The sequence below is a fragment of the Cibotium barometz genome, chromosome 61 (assembly GCF_041138505.1).
Source record: "Cibotium barometz isolate CiBa-2024 chromosome 61, ASM4113850v1, whole genome shotgun sequence".
NCBI lineage: Eukaryota > Viridiplantae > Streptophyta > Polypodiopsida > Cyatheales > Cibotiaceae > Cibotium > Cibotium barometz.
In genome coordinates this window covers 29049578-29069865 of record NC_141106.1, presented here as the reverse complement: position 1 = coordinate 29069865, position 20288 = coordinate 29049578, and the positions used below count along the sequence as shown (strand labels likewise).

The window sequence follows — 20288 nt, the reverse complement described above, 5'->3', positions numbered from 1 at the left end:
TGCTAATGTGAATACACATTGCTGGAACATGGACACCAAGTGGGTGATTGTGCCATCGGGACTCGCTCAAGTGTTTAGCCAGTTATTTTGCAGAAGGTACAAACCTTACAGTTGAGGATCCAACTGCAACTTCCTCCCTTGATCCACGTCCGGCCATGTGATCCGCGGGTTTGGTCATAATGAAAAAGGGAAGTCAAGGCCCTTTGACTACTTTAGAGTAATTCTCCTGGAGGAATCGCCTATGCTTTCTGGGTGAGGGGAAGTTTTTTCAGGTTTGGTTTTGGAAGAACCGAGGGATTAGTCTCTTGCCCTAACATCCGTGGTGGGCGAGGCCCCGAGTGGGAAACTCTTCCTTGCATGCAAGGTTGCTACTTACGCTGCTAGCTCCCCGGATTCCGGTACGCAGATGGGGCAGGGGTCTCACATGTACCTCAATGTGCTTCATCCTAGCATGATACACTAGCGTATTATGGCTAATTGTATAATGTTCATGTTATCATAATAAATAATAACTACCCTATCTATAGGGTCACCTTCAAATCTATAAGTACCTCTTATAACCAAGATACCTCACATATCACCATAGTAGCACCATTGTACTCAACCTCTATACTCCACAAACAAATAGTCGACTATTTCTTTCTACTTCAACTCTCACAATAGCACTTCCAAAAAGAGAACATAGGCCTTATGTTATAAACACTAGGAGCCCAAAGTCTGCATCTATATACCCATATACATGTACTTGTATGCCATCCTCTTAGAGAAGTAAAGTGAATTTAAAGTACCTAACTATCATATGTCACTCATTAATCTAATCAAATAGCTCAAATTTAGCATGTGACATGTAAATCAAACTACCAATGCTATGTTCATGTATATATTGAGGTCCTTAAGAGATCTCTTATATCTATAGACACCTTGTGTTCTGCTCTAATGGCATTGAGATTAACTTACACCTTATCTTTTCTTGCTAAGATAGCATGTTCAAAGCTTATTACCTCTACAAAAGCTAAATCATATCACGTGATTTAATTACCTTTATACCTAGGAAGTACCATAGCTCACCTAAATCATATCATGTGATTTAATTACCTTTATACCTAGGAAGTACCATAGCTCACCTAAATCTTTCATTTTAAACTTCTTCTTAAGAAGTATCTTCACCTCATAAATGCTATCATCACTATCACTTGTGACCAATCAAGTTATCAACATATATGGCCACTAGCACAATCCACTTTTCAATCTTTCTCACATATAAAGTGAGAAATTAGCATTGGCTAAAATCCAATAGTTGCAAGATACTCCAGTATCTTATTTGACCATGGTCTAGTGCCTGAATCAAGACATACAAGGCTTGGTATAACCTACCACTTTAAGCTATACAAGAACCAATAGTCACAAGATAATCCCCTATTTTATCTGACCATGGTCTAGGTGCTTGCTTCAAGCCATATAAGGCTTTGGAGCAAACAAAATTTAGGTGTGCGACTCTCTTCCCTTTGTAGGAGTTCTGGCAGCCTCTAAGTCACGGTGGGTAAGCAAAAAAGGAAGGGAGGAAGATCCTCATATACTTGTGGCTACACCAAGTCAAGTTCCTCCTGTAAGTCACCATGTAAAAATGCATTCTTTACATCCATCAAATGTAAAGACCATCCCTTAGTTGTGCTAGCTGCATCCATAGAAAATGAATGCTTTTATGATTGCCATCCTAGCAACTGAGCTAAATTTTTCCTCCTAATTATAAAGAGAATGTGGGGGAGAGGGAGAGCTTCAGACCCTAGCAAGCAAACACACACACACAAGAGAGAGCAACACACAAGAGAGACATGGATAGCTGAATTTTCTTCTATCTTCTTCGTCTCTACTCAACCAACATAACATAAAGATAAGAGTACACACTATATGGGTTAGTACTCAACTACTACAAAATACAAGGGTAGGTCCATAATGTGAACCTGACTAAATGAGCTGGCGCTATAACTATGCCAGTTTCTAGTAATCCAAAATGGATGTCACACAGCCTGTCATCCCACTGGTCGCATATCACCCATAATCTCACCAACCATGCCAGTGGTGTCTCCATGAAGGATATGTTGGTGTACGTGCTATGTTGTCGTTTGCATTTACATTGGCAACCATAGTAGGGGTTGGAGTCCTTCCCATTGATACTCTATGTAATAATGTTTCCATATCAGGTTTTGTTCCTATATAGCAACAAGTCTCAAAACCTAGGTACTTTGAACATTGCATGTAGGAATTAATCACATCTATAACACATGCATCAAAGAGTGATATTTTTCTTACACCTCCTTCTCCTACTCATGTACACTCTCTGTGAGAGATTTGTGTTGGGTATTTTTGCTCTTTCCCACCATGAGCTATAAGAGGCCTAACCATACATCGCAAAGCACACAATTATGAAAAAATAACTTGTATTTAAAGGCTATAAACTAAATTTAATAAAGCCATTGTACCTCGTGTTGACTTCCCCCAATGGAGAATTCTTTCTTCCCACAAATTAAACCATTGCCTCCAAGATTTTATATTCTCTTTCAAGACATTGTCTTTTTCCCACCAATCCTTGATAAAGATGGCTTGTTTTGTTGCACACTCCGGTGTCCGAGCAAGCCTCCATGCTTTGCACATGTCAAAATGTGTCTACCTATGGTGAGGTAGCACCAATTTTTTTGTGTATTTCTATAGACTCTATTCCCAATGAAAGAGACAAGAACACTCTCGACCATCTAACACATTGTCATGGCCTCCATTGTACATAGTTTGTATTGCAATCCAATTAGCTCCAGCCTCGTCAGCCATAAATCCTGCAAAGTCAGTTGTTGGGAATCCTTCTTCTTGCATAACATTGTTAAGATTTTCCCAAAATAGAATTTGTGCCTCTGCATCCTCCTCTTTTGTTTCACATATAGCGATTACCATCAGGCTTTTTAAACTGTACATTTAAATTAATTTTTTTACAATATGCCTACTTATTACATGAAATAAGTATTTTGTGAATTACAAACACAAAATTACTTTACACAAACCTTGGGTCATACACCGAACATGACATGGTGGCCCAGCCATCAAGTCTATGAGTGTGATCAAAGTGCACCCAAGAATCATACGTCTCCAGACCTAGTTCGATGCATTCTATTTACTAGATCAACCCCTGAACCTCTTCCTTTTGTGGACATCTTGAAGAGGAAGCACTTGTCGAAGGCTTTTCCTTGACCTGGGAATCGACTACCATGGAAAAAAGGACATCTTTTCTTGAGTTGAAAAATGTTGTCAAAACCATCTCCAATGACCAAAGTGTTCTTCTTCTTCTCATAGGCAACAGTGCTCCTAAACCCACATAGAAAATTCAAGTGTTAAATTTTATTATGGATTATATAATTTACTCTATACAATGGACTATAAAGAACAAACCTTTAATTTTGAACAAGAGGTATCAACTCTTCCAAAAAGTTATTAAGCTCTAATTCCCCCACTGACTCGTTACAATCAAATGGTAAAGAGTCCATAAGTAGTTGTTGTTGAGCCACAAGCATCTATATTTTTCTAGGCCCACTACCTATATTGTAATTCAAAAACATACCCACAAGCCTCCGTAATCTCTCAATAGCAGTCCTTGAGGTTACCGGCTCAAGTGGATGACTGTTCTCACCTTGGTGTATCATTAGTCGTGTCATATAATTATCTTCAGGAATGATGTAACAGACTGAACAAAGACATGTATACACACAATGAACAACATTTTTGCAATATTGACATGTGATTTGTGCCCTTTCTTCTTCAACTAATAATCATTTGGATACTCTGTTATCCAAAAAACCATGGAAGAACCTATCCTTAAATCGCTGATTATTCTTATAATAGATGCAAGAGTATCTTTGACATTGGAGATAACCAAGACAATAACTAAGCTTAACATTGCATGGCATTGACATATTAGATTTTCGTGGCTTTGACCACATATATGACCATCATATTTCTATTACATCCCATTCATACTGGATCCCTTTCTGAATATTAGTGGAAACTCAAAAACAACATTACCATCATATTCTCTTGGTATCTTTGTTACAGCCACTGGTCCTAATGATTTTGGTAAGAGCTTTTTAATTCGATTACCCCTGGCATTCTGAAGCAGCCAAGGAACTATATGATTAACAAAGCCAGTAGCATTGTCCTCCTCAGTATCAACATCAATCTAAATAGTGTTGTCCATGCCTATTGATTCATTTTCTGAGATTTCAATCTCATCCAAATATTGCCCAAAATTTCTTCATCTTTTGCACCTAATGGAGTACTCTCCAAGTCTATAAACTCAATAGAATCACTATCCTTACCTTTATAGCAATTTCTATTGCTATTTTAAACACTTTCATCCTCACTATCTGCTACATAATAAGCTTATTGAAAATGGACAATACGATACTCCATTGACAAAGATGAATCAACCAAGAAGTGCAGATGATCATCAACATCTCTGTGTGATGGTATTTCTACCTTAGATTTCACTTCACCATATTGCAGTATAGCATGCAAAGTAATAAGCTTACAGTTCTATGATAAAAGGCTCTGCAAAAAATATGCACTCAACAACAAATTTCCATCCTATAGATGCACAAAATGAGATATGGTGTCAATTCCTATAGTCCATGAGATAGAAGCTTCGTGTGCCATCATACAAACAATGCTCCTTTCTACTCTATGAGCAAGCAGCAATATGCACTAGCTTTCAGTTTTTCAGCCAAAAAAACACATTTTTTCACATTATGGTATCATTACCTTTTTAGCTTCCACATAAATTTATAAAAGCCTAAATTTAATGTACCCAGATTTAATTTAACTTAATGAGTTAAAAAATGAGAACTAAATTTATATACGTTGTTTATTCATATCATAATTTGATGAAGCATATAAACAAAAAAAGAATATTTTGTATTAAGAATTGATTTGATTCTCATCATTAAAGATGAGGAGAAAACTTGTTTCAAAAATTATTCTCCAGTCGTCATCATTTAAAGTTCACAGTCATCCCCCTCACTTACACTTCCACTCCACTCTTCCACGAAATTAATATCATTTAAACCTTGAGAACGTTTTTGGCTTCTAATTTTTAAAATTTTTAACTTCTAATTTAAAATTATATTCATTTTATTGAGCTCCTAATTTTAATTTTATGTTGTTCTATATATACTTTATCATATATAAGATCCTATAAGTAAATATATGTGTTATATATATACACTTAGATCTATAGTATCTATAAATAACACTTAGATATAATATAAGTATATATTTAATATTTATCGTATACTTTTATTAGATTAAGTATATATTATATATTTAATATATATTAACTATATAATTAATATATATTATATACACTCATATATATATACTATATCTAAGTGTTTAAATAAATACAGTATATCATATATATACACTATATATACAGTTAGATCTATAGTATATGTAGATATATAGTAGATTAAGTATATATTTTATATATATTTATATATTTGATATACATACATATATATATATATATATAAACTATATATTTAATATATATTGTATACACTCATATATGTACTATATCTAAGTGTGTAAATAAATTGTATATATATACACAATTAGATCTATAGTATATGTAGATATATAGTAGATTAAGTATATATATATATATATATATATATATTGTATACACTCATATATATACTATATCTAAGAGTGTACATAATAGATCTATAGTATATGTAGATATATAATAGATTTAGTATATATTTTATATATACTTTCACTTTAACTACTTTAGATACTATAGATATACAAGTAGAAATGAAAGTGTTAGTATGAGTGTTAGTGTGAGTGTTAGTGTGTGTGTGTGTGTGTTAATGTGTGAGCTTTCTTATGTTAGTCTATGTGAGCATTTTAAGTGTGAGCCATTGGTGTGAGAGAGTCATTGACGCCTCCCTCCTACCACGTATGCCCCCCTCCTCTCCTCCCCTTCCCCTTCCCCTTCCCCTCCTCCGCCCTCCTCCCCTCTCACTATATCTAAGAGTGTAAATAATAGATCTATAGTATACGTAGATATATAATAGTTTTAGTATATATTTTATATATACTTTCACTTTAACTACTTTAGATACTATAGATATACAAGTAAAAATGAAAGTGTTAGTATGAGTGTTAGTGTGAGTGTGTTAATGTGTGAGATTTCTTATGTTAGTCTATGTGAGCATTTTAAGTGTGAGCCATTGGTGTGAGAGAGTCATTGACGCCTCCCTCCTACCACGTACACCCCCCTCCTCTCCTCCCTTTCCCCTCCCTTCTTGACCTCTTGGTGCTTTGTGGCCGGCCGACAAAGGATGGCAAGCTTCTCCCACTTTCCCTTCCCAGCTACAAGGGAGAAGCTTGCCCTCCCTTCCCAGCGAGCTGCTAAGCAAGGGAGAAGCTTGCCCTCCCTTCCCAGCCATAGCTGCTGCAAAGCAGCACACATGCTACTCCGCAGGCTGGGCCAGCAAGGGAGGGAAAAGCTTTCCCCCCCTTGCTAGCCGGCCAACAAGGGGGGGTAAAGTACCCCCCTGGTGCCCTCCCTTGTTGGCCGGTCATAGAGCATTGCAGCCAGCCCCCCAGCAAGGGAGGGCACAGGTGGGAAAAGTTGCTAGTAGGGAAACTTTCCCCCCTTGCCCTCCCTTGCCAGCTCGCTGCGCGTAGAGCAGCAATGTTGTTGGAAACTATTCCCCCCCTTGCCCTCCCTTGAAAGCTGGCCGCAGAGCAACATGCGTGCTACTCTGTGGCCAATTCCAGCAAGGGAGGGCAACAGGGGGGCATGAGAGAGGGCCCTCTAATGGCCCCCTTATCGGCCAACCATAAAGCAATGCACAGCTAGGCTAGCAAGGGGGGTCAAGGGGGAAACTTTGCCCCCTTTCCCTACCTTGACGGTCACCAAGGTCCTATCTTGCCAACTGCCAAGGGAGGGAACGGCGGTGGGAGGGGGGTAACTTTGCCCCCCCCCCCCCCCCCCCGATTGGCCCAGGGCAAAAGGGGAAGGGGGGGAAGTGGCAAAGCCAAACTTCCCGCCCCCTGTGCCCTCCTTGGAAACTTCCCCCCCTCCCCATCCTTTTCGACCGGCCCGTCCTCCCTTGCCAGCAAGGGAGGGCACCGAGGGCAAGGGAGGGCACGGAGGGCCATCCGACAAACTTTCCGGCAAGCTTTCCACCCAATTTCCCCTCCCTTGCTGGCCAGCCGGCAGAGCAGCGGATAACGGAGGGCCGGCCTGGGAGAAGGAAGAAGAGTTGGGGAAAGATTACCCCCACTTTACGAGATGGGACATCTTGCATTTTTCAAGAGGGAGAGGATGTAAGATTCCTCCTCAGCCTGAAGAATGAATAAGCTTTACTTCAATCCCCTGAATCATTCCCTATTTTTGAATACAAGAAAATATTATTTTTCCTTGTTTTTTTTCTAGAGAGAAGAAAAATTCTAAAGAGAGGTAATTCAATATTAAGATATTTTTGGATAAACAAATTCTCCAAATATCAAAAATATATTTCCCTGAAACAAAAGTTCAAAATAAATTCTTCAAAGTGCATTAGGAATCAATTAAAAATGATTTAAAATACCTTAGCCTAAGGGTCAAGATTTTTTCGAAATTTTTGGATTATGGTCTAGTTAAGGTTCCTATGGACCAATAAGATCAATCCAAGTGTTGGGATGAGATAAATCCAATGAATAAAAGAAAATACCCAAAAATGAGTAAATGCTCACATAAGATGAAGAGTTGACTGAGTACAAGGTTTATTAGTTAAAAATGATGAGATATTACTTTTAAAAAAAGATATTTTAGAGGAATGATAAATTTTTGACACCTTGGTAAGGAAGGGGAGACCTTTGAAGTAGGCACCTCCTTCACATGTGTGGGGAGGTTTTTAATTCAAAAATATTAGGATATTTTTCTCTCCTCTCTCCTTGACCAAATCGGATCAAAATGAGAGCTATACTGGTCCAAATCTTGTCTAAATTCAACCAAACTGGAACTGGAAAATTCTAGAACTTAGTTGGACTCAGTTAGTGGCCTCCCTCACCTATAAGTAGACCCTCATTCTTTTGTATTTTCATCTGTGAACTAGACCGTACTAGTATTACATTTAAATAAGCATATTTTCTATTATCCCTTAAAAATCCTCTACTTTTGGAGAGATTGGAGCTTCTCTCTCTCTTCAACAATTCTTGGAGCTTTCCTCTCAACACACTAAACCAATTGATTGGTTGGGGGCTTCCTTCTAAGAGAAAGAAGCAAGAAAAATCAAGAGGTAAGATGTAATTCCATGGTTTTCTTTAATATTCTCAATGATTTCACTTCTCAACCCCTCTCAAGCTTGAGAAGTTTCAAATCAAGAGGTAAGATGTAATTCCATGGTTTTCTTTAATATTCTCAATGATTTCACTTCTCAACCCCTCTCAAGCTTGAGAAGTTTCAATGCAAATTAAGCTCTCTATAAGAATTCTAATGATTAATCACAAAAACTTTATATTTATGCTTAATTAGGATGTTTTTTATGTATATCTCTCTCTCCCCAAAAGAATGGTCATTCCTATGACTAATTCTTATTCAAATGGATGCTTCTCATTGTTGATAAATTCTCAATTCAAAAATCAAACTCTATGCTAGTTAAGCTAGAGGTTAGAAAATGGCTTTTTTATGCTTATATGCTAATAACATTATAGTAAACTTATGATTTAATTCCATAAATTGGATTTAGGTCCAATGATAGTTAATCTATCATAATTGTATTATAAAGTCTTATTCTTTCCAAAAATTTTAAAAATTATCAGTAATAGCAGCTATGATAAAATTTTTAAAAATTAATACATAACTCATTTTTATGCATAATGTCACCTTATTTTACTCTCTACACTCACTCTAAGGTCTACCCAATGATCCATTATATAAATATTTAAATTATTTGCCATTCTAAGGTTACTCAATGACTCTCATCATTATAAGACATTGTCAATATGTATATGTCCATCACATGAAATTGCTTTTGCTTCTCCAACACTCCTTCTTAGAAGGAAGTTTATATCTTGAACTCCAAGTTCAAATCTAAATATCTCATGTTTCTCCCTGCTCAAAGCTTTTATCTTAAGATCTGATCATGTGTATTGATGTAGATTACATCAATTTCTTTTACCAACACTTTCTCCCATACATAATGACATTGTACTTCCACATGTTTAGTTCTCACATGAAATACCAGATTGTTAGCCACCTGAATCGAGCTAACATTATCACAAAACACATGTATTAGCTTCTCCACTTCAAAACACATGTATTAGCTTCTCCACTTCAAAACCCAAATTGTCACGTAAAGATAGCATCCATAAAACCTTACACAAAGCTTAAGCCAATGCCTTTGTACTCAACTTCTATATTGCTTAAAGCCCATGTTGGTTGTTTCTTAGAAAGCCTAGAAATAAATATGTTTCCAACTGAACATGCTATACCTATCACACTTCTCCTTGTAATTTGATCTCTTTCCCAATCTAAATCATTGTATACCTATGGTCTCAATTTCTTTTCTCCTTCATAAAATAAACCATGATTCACCATAGTCTTCACATACCTCGTGATTCACTGTAGTCTTCACATACCTTATGATTCTCTTCATTGCATTATAACAAGGTTTTCTAGGTTCCTACATTAAACTGACTAACTACACCAACACTATATGCAATATCAGGTATAGTGATGGATAGGTAGATAAGCTTGCCCACTAGTATGCAATATAAGGTAACATCTCTAAATAAATATCCGGGCTTTGCACCACTTAGCTTTTGATTCACATCTATTGGCATAGCTATTAGCTTACAATCTTTCATATACCAAACTCTTCAAGAAAATTCAATATATATTGCCTTTGGCATAAACATTCTTACTCAAGGAATTCCTTGTAGTGGTGCACAAAAAGTTGACACCTTACTACCCACGTCCAAGCTAAAAGCACAAACAAGACTTTGTGCTTTATTCTCACTACCACACGGCATACATGGTGGCTATCAATAGCACACCTTTCCAGGTAGAATTTGGGCTTGACACAGTCATGTCAATGTAACACTTAGTTCCAAGCCTCCGAATTATGGCCAGACATAACCTTACAGGAAACCCTCTCGTGAAGAGGTTAGTTACCTTAGAGCAACTTAGTGAGAAAAGACTATGATCCACTTAGGGGTTGATGGTTGAAAAACTAAGGTATAAGCAGTGGTTTGATGACTAACTCCTCAATGATAAGTGTATGGAGGTAGGAAACATGGTACTAATATACAGTGTCAAGAACACCAAACAAAAACATAAGTATAGATGCCAAGGTCCCTATAGAGTGACAGAGATTGCTCCTCAAGGATTAGTAAAGATAGAGATTGCTCCTCAAGGATTAGTAAAGATAGAGATGCTAGATGGTTTTAAGATGAAAGGTTACTTTAATGGTAGCAAGCTAAAACACTACTATGGACTTCTCACCCACGACATGCTCTTCCAAATCCATAAGAAAAAAGAGGAGAATTGAGAGGTTAACAACGTAAAACAAAGGGCACACCTTGAGGTGTCTGCCCGCTGCCAAACAAAAAAAAAGGACCCAAAGAGGTCATAAACCCCCTGATATGTACAAATCTTTGTACATGCAACCGATCTCCACAAATGTAGTTAAAACAAAAACAACCCCATGGAACCTGCTAGCCTTGAACTAGAGTTCCCTTAAGAAGACCATCCAATGGCATGGCCGGGCCCCTGCACATGGGCAAAGTATTGCCTCTTCTTGCTTGTGGTCCACGGGCTCTTTTGACTTTTTTGAAGGTGGTTTTGGTGCACTATTCTCCATTCCTACTTAAGCTTTAGAGTTGGTGTCATAGGTACACAAGTCAAAGTGGAAGCTACTACCCTCCATTGTTGCTACTTAAGCATTGGCAGAGGCATGGATTTAGGATGCCACACCCACTTGGATTTGATATTTGAGGGTGTGTATGAGGATCTGAGGCATGGCATCAGAGGCATGGATTTCCCCAACCGATATTTAATTTCAAAATCAAATTCCTACAGGGTCTGCATCCATCTCCTTTGATGCATGTTGAGATCCCTTTGGGTGAAGATCCACTTCAGACTTTGATGATCTATCATCAAGGTGGACCTCTGTCCCAAAAGATAATGTCTCCACAACTTCAGAGCATAAACTACTGAGAGTAACTCCAAGTCATGGACAACATAATTTCTCTCATGTGTTCTGAGTTTTCTAGATTCATAGCCCACTGCATGACCTTCCTGCATAATAAGAGCACCGCCTAAGGCAAACCCACTGGCATCAGTAACTACCTCAAAAGGTTTGGTAAAATTTGGCAATTTAAGGACACTGTTGGTTAAGGCTGTCTTCAGCTTATCAAAGGCACTCTGACACATAGCAGTCCACTGAAAAAGGGTAATCTTCTTGAGAAGGTTAGTTAAAGGGGATGCTATCTGAGCATACTTGGGCATAAAGATCCTATACCATCCGATTAATCCTAGGAATCCTCCGACTTCCTTTACCGTCTTAGGTTCTGGCCATTCTACGACTGCTTGGATCTTTGCGGGGTCAAGAGAAATCCCATCTTTTGACACTATGAATCCCAAGTATTCCACTTGCTCTTTTTTGCAAAGAGTTGGTGTTTCCTTAGGATTTCCAAGACCTTGCGCACATGATCTTCATGATTTGCAACATTCTTTGAGTATACCAAGATATCATCAAAGAAGACAAGAACAAAATCATCCAAGTATTCTCTCAGAATATCCTACATAAGACAATTAAATATCATTGGGGCATTAGTCAATCCAAACGGCATGACTGTGAACTCATAATGCCCATAGCGAGTATTGAATGCTATCTTCGGGATGTCCTATTCCTTGATTCTGTTCTGGTAGTACCCAGATTTGAGATCTATCTTTGTGAACATTTGGGTCCCACTTAACCGATCCAGAAGTTCATCAATCCTAGGAATATGATACTTATTTTCAATTGTTAATTGATCTAATCCTAGGAATAGGATACTTATTTTTAATTGTTAATTGATTTAATCCTCTGTAGTCAATACAGAGAGTCTTAGTGTTCCATCTTTCTTCTTTTGAAAGAGAACGGGCGCACCCCAAGGTGAGACACTGGCTGCTCTAACAGTTGTCTTAACTCTCCTTAAGTTCTATGGCTTCAGGGACTGGCATTTTGTATGCATTTTGGGCTATCGGGGGGTTAACTCGATCTCATGATCTACTTTACGAGACGGAGGCATTCTAGTCAGCTCTTCATTTCAAGTTTTTGACTAATTGCTCCTTCTTTGTGCTGACAATAGATAGTATCTTTTATGTGTTTAGAGATTAATTTTATAGAGTTCTATTAATTTTGAGTGATTTTTGCTCTTTCTTCAGAGTTTATAGTAGACATTGTTTTTCTCAAGTAATCAAGGCCTGTGAGAGTGTGGGTTTGCTATAAATTCTTTTTAGATTCTTCCATCCTCATGGACACCCCAACTTCATTCACACCTACACTATCAGGCTAGCCTTGTTACACATCCTATCTCAAATCATGTGTAAGAGTCAAAGAAAGTGTACAAATAAGTGTCGAAGAAAGCAATGTGTTGGAGTTTTCATCGAAATAAAGTTCTATATGGGCCCATCTTTTACTCAATGCCACGTACACCACCTGCAATATATCCACAAGTTTTTTATGTAATAGACACATAGGTGTGGTTACACTTCATGTAATTTATTTTTATGCAAGACTACACTAAGCGCTTCATGTAAAAAGATATGGAATGACAGAGCTTATGACATGCGTAATGCCGGCCATGAGAGCTCAAGAAAAAGTTTTGGGCCCCCAATCGTAAATGGGTGGCCAACCATTGTAAAAAGAGAGCTCATGTATATAAGTGACTTATAAAATATGAAAACAATATACAATCCCATTATCACAATTGAGTCTTCTTCTTCTTTCCTCTTGCTCTCTTGTGTCTATGTTGGTGAGCTTGTGTGTTGATGCATGCATGCTTGCTTGATTGTGAGTGTGTGCTTGTCCTATCTTTTCTCCCTCTTCTTTTTCTTCTTCTTTGTCTCTCTTTTTGTCTCCCTCTTGCACACATGAAGGCATTGAGATAGGAGTTGAGCTTTCCATAGCTCCTTCTCTCATTGCTCTCTACCTAGCTCAAGGAAAGCTCCACTTGGGTGACACAAGAGGTGGTGGAGTGAACCCCTTAGCGGCTTCACATCGAGGACTTAACCCTTTTAGGGTTGGCTAAGTGCATGTTCCTTAATCGACCCTTGCATCTTCTTTTTTCTCTTCTCTTCTTCATCTCACATGCAAGGATAATGCTCATTTAGGTGAACAAATCCATATCAAGGATGATGCAGATGTTGGTGTCTCTTCTCTATATAGTTTTAGCCACGATATCCTCATGAAGTGGAAGCACTAACCTAATGAGAAGAGGAATTACATCCTTCACCTACTCTATAAATAGTTCCTGTAGCCCAACAAAGATGTCGAGTTTAGTAGGAAGTGGATGCTTAAGAGGATGATGGCCACAATGAGCCACTGAAAGTTGAAAGTACGGGATGTGATTAGATAGGGAAAAATAAGCCCTTGTATCTTGATGAAGATGATTAGAAAAAAGGCCACGGCTGAGATACTTGACACTCTTGACAAGTATAAGCAACAATGGGAGGAAGGCCAGGTTTGAGATACTTGACACCCTCGACAAGTATAAAAGTAACAATGGGAGACATCTAAAGGGTGTCTCAAAGGTTTAGGGCTTCTCATCTCGGCAACGAGAGAGGGCACTGGGTGCTTTTGTGCGTACTTCGTAAGTGAATCCCTCGTATTTCCACCATGTTTTTATGTATAGCGTTGTACTATATGTGCTCAATTATCTTTCACGAATGTGTGTAGAAGAAAACAACTAGACTTGCTTATACGCAAGATGAGTACAACTATGTATGGAGAGGCATGGAACAACTACATTGCTTGAGAAGTTGGAGTGAGAAGGGCATCAAATTAATTGGGTCCAGTCCATTGTCAACTACGTAAGTTTAATGGTTTAATAACTAAGTTTGTAAGTATGTAACTTATGCTCTGGTAGCATATAATTAATGCCTATATTTATGTAGGGAATTTTGAAAGAGGGCATTGGGCCCACGTTGTCAACTACATAAGTATAATAGTTTGCTAATTAAGTTTGTAAGCATGCAACTTATGGTTTGGTAGCATGTAATTAATGCCTAAGTCAAAGATGTATGGATGATACCAATGATGAGAGGTATGGTGTCATTCCCTTGTAGTGGGAGAGATAGTTGCATGCAACACCTTAGCATAAGGCCTTTAGATTTCGAGACCACGAGTAGTATCAATTTACCAATGCGTGGTATTAATTTACCAAGCTCGGAAGCCCTAGACCCACCTAATAGCTAGTCTAGATCCAGACCCACACAAGTTATGCTCAACATTGAGTTCTCATGCATCTACAGGATTTCGGTGTTATTTTTATTCATACACTTATGGGATAATTGTCTAGCTCTCTCAATAGCCAAGTGCTTATGTGTGTTACTCCTTTGGCCCATGGGATATAATCCTATGCCATGTTAGGGATGCAATAACTTTTATGTCATGTAGGTTACCAAATTGGTAATATAGATAGATAGCCACACAAGTTTAGGAGTGTTATGCACATTGCCCTAGTGGGGGCATCATACTCTACCTGATCGGCTTTTCGCAAAACTACATGTTTTATGCACTAAGATGAAATGTTCTTAGAGCATTGGTTCATCAACATGTGGTAATGTTGTTACATACATAACACTTTTGGCCATGTAGAGGGGCACATCTAGACATTGTTGATAGCACCGACACCTCTCAAGCCTGGACAGATCTGTTTGGGCACCAAGTTACTGGGTCATTGGGCGGCCGGACAACTCGTGTGCTACCTTAAACATCCACCAACGAGCCCTCAGTGCCTCAAAGGGGAAGGAAATGAAGCACGGAGCTTGGTACGCTAAGCTGGTGGCGGGGTCAGCTGTCTGCGGGGCGTGCATGGAACTCTTCATGATCAAGACGGGCTTCTGTGTGTGAGAGATTCCCACCACCCTTTCAATTCCGAAATTTTCTTCGTAAAGCTACAGTACACGCCCGCCCGCCCCCCCCCCCCCCCTCTCCGTGTTTTTCTATCTTGTAAAAATGGTTTTTTTGAGTCCTTGGAAAAATCTCATCATTCGGAAAATAATTATGGATGCTTGGCAGCTTTGTCATTTGGCCCTCTCATGGCCATGTATGCAAAATTTAAATAACTAGAACATGCATTGACCATGCATCTGCACCCAATAGGTATAACCAACTCTTAGAGGAAAGTCATGCAAAGCAAAAAAGGTTCCCATCCAGAGGGACCATTTGCCGTGAAGGGTATTTTACTTGATGCACTAGAGGTACATCGGGAAGCTGGAGGGTTCCAACTTTCAAAGAGAAGGATCAGCAAGTCTTGTGTTCAGGTCTTGGATACCTTGCATTAATAGGATGATGATGATACAACCTTATCATCCCCATCAACTTTTTGTGCTTGCATGACCCACCCTTGAGGAGCCATGGCCCATCGATGTTTTTTTGCTAAATTATGGGTTTAAGTCCCCCCTCCTATAATGCATAGACTTGGGGGAGAGAGGTCGGTGAGGCTGTAACCACACGAGCTAGGTGTGAACGTCCTTGGGCAATGTCTCGTGAACAATACGCGCGTCAACACTTAAATTGTAATAGCCACACAATGCCCAAAACAACTAAAAGATACATCATTGCAGAAGATAATTTAAAGTGACAAGCACTGCACAACACACCACCATTGGGGCTGCAAACAGGCCAAACCCCCCCTCAGTATTGAAGTATCTTATTGGAGTATTTTAATCGTTACAAAGTTCCAAGGGCTTGCCAGCTGGATAATCCAATGTAATGCAAATATGAAGACAAGTCACCCAAACAAAAGTGTGTCGGAGTAGATTGTTGACGGCGGACTTGTCGAACGAGTCAAAGTAGCTTGGCCACTGGTCTCATACACCTGGAAGGGAGTTAACGCAAAACTGTAGTTTTGAGACAAAGTACAAACATGCGCTCTTGTACTAGAGCCTGCTCACACCCTCGCAGAGAGACTGTAAGTACAGCAGGTACAGTTGGTTTCCAGGTGGTACTGCAGGTACAATAGGGTTTCCAGCAGGTGTACTTGCAGGTACAGTAGGGTTTCAGCAGGTACTGCAGGTATAGTAGAGTTTCAAGCCAGTACTACAGGTACACAGTAGGGTTTCCAGCAGGTATACTTGCAGGTACAGTAGGGTTTCAGCAGGTACTGTAGGTACAATAGGGTTTCCAGATGGTACTGCAGGTACAGAGGCTTTCCAGCAGGCATACTCGCAGGCACAGTAGGGTTTCAGCAGATACTACAGGTACAGAAGAGTTTTTAGCCGGTATTGCAGGTACAGTAGAGTTTCCAACAAGTATACTTGCAAGTACAGTAGTCGACGTGCAGATGGGGGCAAAGAAAGGATGCGCCGGCTTCAAATGTGTGTGTGAGAGAGAGGGAACCAAAGACTCGTTGGGAGAAGTTGGTGGAGAGGTGGAAAGGGGTCCATTTCCCCTTTGACACATGGGGGGAATCCCACCTTTAGTGAAGGTGGGGACCTTAATAAAATACCCCTTATTAAAGAGGGCCACTTGGGGGTTTAAATGGCCTAGGGAGGTGCCCACTGTTGGACGCCCACTCGTGAACCATGCGGGTGCCCTATATTTTGACATGGGTTTGTGACATGTGAATAGGTGGTAAGTAGTCACTTAAACCTTTGTTTATTCTTGTAAAGGTTTTATAACCTTTGCTGTTGACACTTCATTTAAGCTGGGGCACCGCCCATTGGCCAGTGCTCGGGACCAAAGCTTGCGTGTGAACTAGACACGTCATAGCAGGTAGTCACACGAAAACAAGTCACGCAAAATCAGTTTCAAGAAAGGAGAGATGCGTGCACGTGCATTATGCAATGGATATATCGCCTGTTCTTGGAACTTGTACATAGTAGGTCTTTTCAAGCATGGAAGTAGCTGTGGGTTCCACGTCCTGGCCACACTACAAGTGACATGGAGGCATGACCTCCCGTAGGTGACATGAGTCCTGGCCTCAGTACGGGTGACACGAAGCTCCTTGGCCTCCCGTATCTTGGCACGCCGCACCACTTGGGCGGCCAAACGGTGACATCCCTCCTGGCTTCTAAACAGTTGACCTCAAGTGAAAAGCCTCGAAATACGCCTGAAGAAGCTGTGGGTAATCTTTGACGTAGTCTTCATCAACCCATTTTGCATAGATAGACAAATAGTTCTTGAACTTTACAAGATATCACTTGGAAAGGTTATTAGTATGTAGCTTGCACTCCTGGTGAAACAATCTGCTCCGGTTGAAGAACTTCCTCTAGCTCATCAACCTCTTTTGTGAGACAGGCTCTTTCAGTCCTGGTCCCACATACTTCCACAATAGACTCACATGAAAGGCATTGTGAATCCTTCAACGATCAGGCAATGGAACCCTGAAAGCAACCTTGTTGATTTGCTTGATCACCTGTAATACCTGGTAGAGAGCTTAGGGCAAGCTCCCTCCTTTTCTAGCCTCTTACAGAGTCTTGCTTTCTCAAATTTCAGCAATGCCCAATCATTCTCTTTGATGTCCACCTCTCTTCTATGCTTGTCGGCAGCCCTCTCATGCTTATCCTGTGAACGAGCAATGGCTGTCCGCACTTGTGCAAAGGCAACATCAAGATCTCTGACATTCATCAGCTGCAAAGATCTCATACTTAGTGTGTAGGATAGGTGGCAATATCACTTTGCCATATACAATCTCAAACATGGCCTTTCCCGTGGAGGCATGCACTGTGTTGCTACATGCAAACTCTACTAGCAGTAGATACTTCTCTCCCAAGCTGTTTTTTGATCTGCAACATAGCATTTGAGGAGATCCAACACAGCTGAATTTACAGCCTCATTGTGCCCATCCGTTTGGGAGTGAAAAGTGAAGGTATGCAAATATGCAGTGTTGCATGTGAATAGGAGATAACTCCAAGGGCACTTTTATCCCAATGGGTTTTCCCCCGTGGACACCTAGTGTGAAAGGACACTTAAACTAGGGCTTTCATTATAAGTTCTACTTGTACTTCATTTCACTTATTATCAATATACGTGCAACTACTTCTCCCACTGTTGTCCTAACCCTAGCCCTATTCCTCCCGTGTGCCAACAATTGGTATCAGAGCCCGTTTTAGGGTTTCAGCCTGTTTTAGGGTTTTTGTATAGATTCAGGTCAAATCAGTCCATTTAGGATACTACATAGTAGCTCAGCGAGCCGCTGTCCATCGCCAAAAATCCTAATTTGCTCTCTATTTGTACTGTACGACGTGCCCATGCAATTGTACAACCAAACCCTAACTGATTTTTGCCTTCACACGTGTGGTCACCTTGCTGCCCTGGTTCTGTTTGTACAACTCTGAATTGAAATCGACCTGTCCGTATAGTGCCACACATCATCATCCTGCACAGCTGTACTTGTGCTGTGAGACTATACGTGACTCTTGTCCAGTTGAATCAATATTTGTATCTGTTGTACTTGCTAAAGGTGCCTTACAATACACATACATTGGATTTTTACAACAAAAATTTGGGGCTTCCATTGTCTTTCGACATTGGTCAATCTATACTACTCGAAGCTGACTAATTGCATTTGTAAGTGAAATTTGAGGCTATTTTCATTCTTTTCTTCAGTTCATTGCAGCAGGTACAAGCAACCATAGCACAGGTGACTGTAGCTTACTGGCAGTTTATGCATTTTGGGCTTGATATTGCACAACAGTGCATTTTTGGTTGCATAAAGATTATTTTTGAGCCTCTTTGTAATTTGTGCATTTGTATTAATGGCACAAAACACAACAGATGTATTTGGTGTACTCTCACAGGAGGATAAGTTGGATGGCACCGACTACTCCTTGTGGAGTTTTATGGTCAAGAACTTGCGGGTGGGCAAAAGCCTTTGGGGGTTTGTCATTGGTGATGAGCCTAGACTTGCAGACATTGCCCCTGCAACTCCTGGCAGGAATGCTCAACAGGCATCAGCTTTTTTAGTTGTCACTCAGGAATAACGCAGATGGGATGCATGTGATACTTGGGCTACGGACTTGATCTTTTTGTCACTAAAGAGATTCATTATTCCTCACATCTGTTCATGTAAAACCTCCCAGTGTGCATGGGATGTATCGGAGACTATGTACCAATCCAAAAATGAGGGTAACATTGATGCTACAATATCTTCCAGAATCCTACCTCAACTTCCACACTTCTCTCACTTTGTCCATGAGGCTTATTTTTGAGGAGTTGGTTGGTTTGCTTTCTCCTCCAGGAGCATCATCTCTCAGAGGGGTGCACCTGCAGATGCGGGAAGATTCTTCCAGGCAGGAGTCATACTTTCTAGTCCCCATCCTTTGGTCCCTTAGGGACGCAGGGAGGGGTGTGTATTTTTGTCAGTGAGGAGCTGCTACCAGCAGAGTGACTGGCTCAGGAGTCATTGTCCCGGGGCGGGCACAGTGGATTACCATTACTATTGGAGAGAATAGCGTTGGCTTCCTCAACATTTATGCTCCGAACGCCGAACGCTGTTGCAAGTAGAGCCCTCTTCTGGAGCTCAGTATGGCAGGCCCTCTCTTAGGTGGACTTTTGGTGCTTGGGCGGTAACTTTAACATGATAGAGGCAGCAGAGGATAGACTTGGAGGTGTCACGGCCACACTTTCAGGAGTAGAGTACTCAGCTTGGGAGGAGATGATTCTTGCAGTCAGGGGACAGGACCCTTGGCATCTTCCAGAGTTTGGGCGTAGCCCTGAGAGCCTTTGCTTCTCGAGATTGGATAGGAGGAGCACCGGCCCCAACCTCTCTAGACTTGATAGTTTTTATGTTGATGAGTGGGCTTGCAGTCGAGGGGGTATGATTGGTATTTTGGCATGCCCAGGTTATTTTGTCCTTAGAGGACCCGTGGAGGCATGACATGCATTTGAGCTGGAGGATTCCAGACAACCTCATCTAGAACTCCGAGATATGAAGCAGGATAGAGCAGATATGAGTGGGATTGGATTTTCTTTCAAGCTCTGCTGTGCGCACACTGGATGAGGGCTTAGGGGAGATCAACAGTTTCTTGCAAGAGGCCG

The 20288-nt window shown here is 40.2% G+C and overlaps 1 protein-coding gene and 1 pseudogene across 1 annotated transcript in view; one reads left to right on the top strand and one right to left on the bottom strand.

Moving 5' to 3' along the window:
• Positions 1-2061: 2061 nt before the first annotated feature.
• Positions 2062-6517, bottom strand: LOC147604731 (uncharacterized; annotated as a pseudogene).
• An 8410-nt stretch (positions 6518-14927) lies between these two features.
• The window catches only part of LOC147604730 (DNA mismatch repair protein), a 30467-nt gene continuing 25106 nt past the window's right edge, over positions 14928-20288 (top strand). The window contains exon 1 of the mRNA XM_086794620.1: positions 14928-15147. Coding sequence (XP_086650746.1) covers positions 15057-15147 — 91 coding nt within the window. The 5' untranslated portion in view covers positions 14928-15056. The remainder of the gene's footprint in view (positions 15148-20288) is intronic.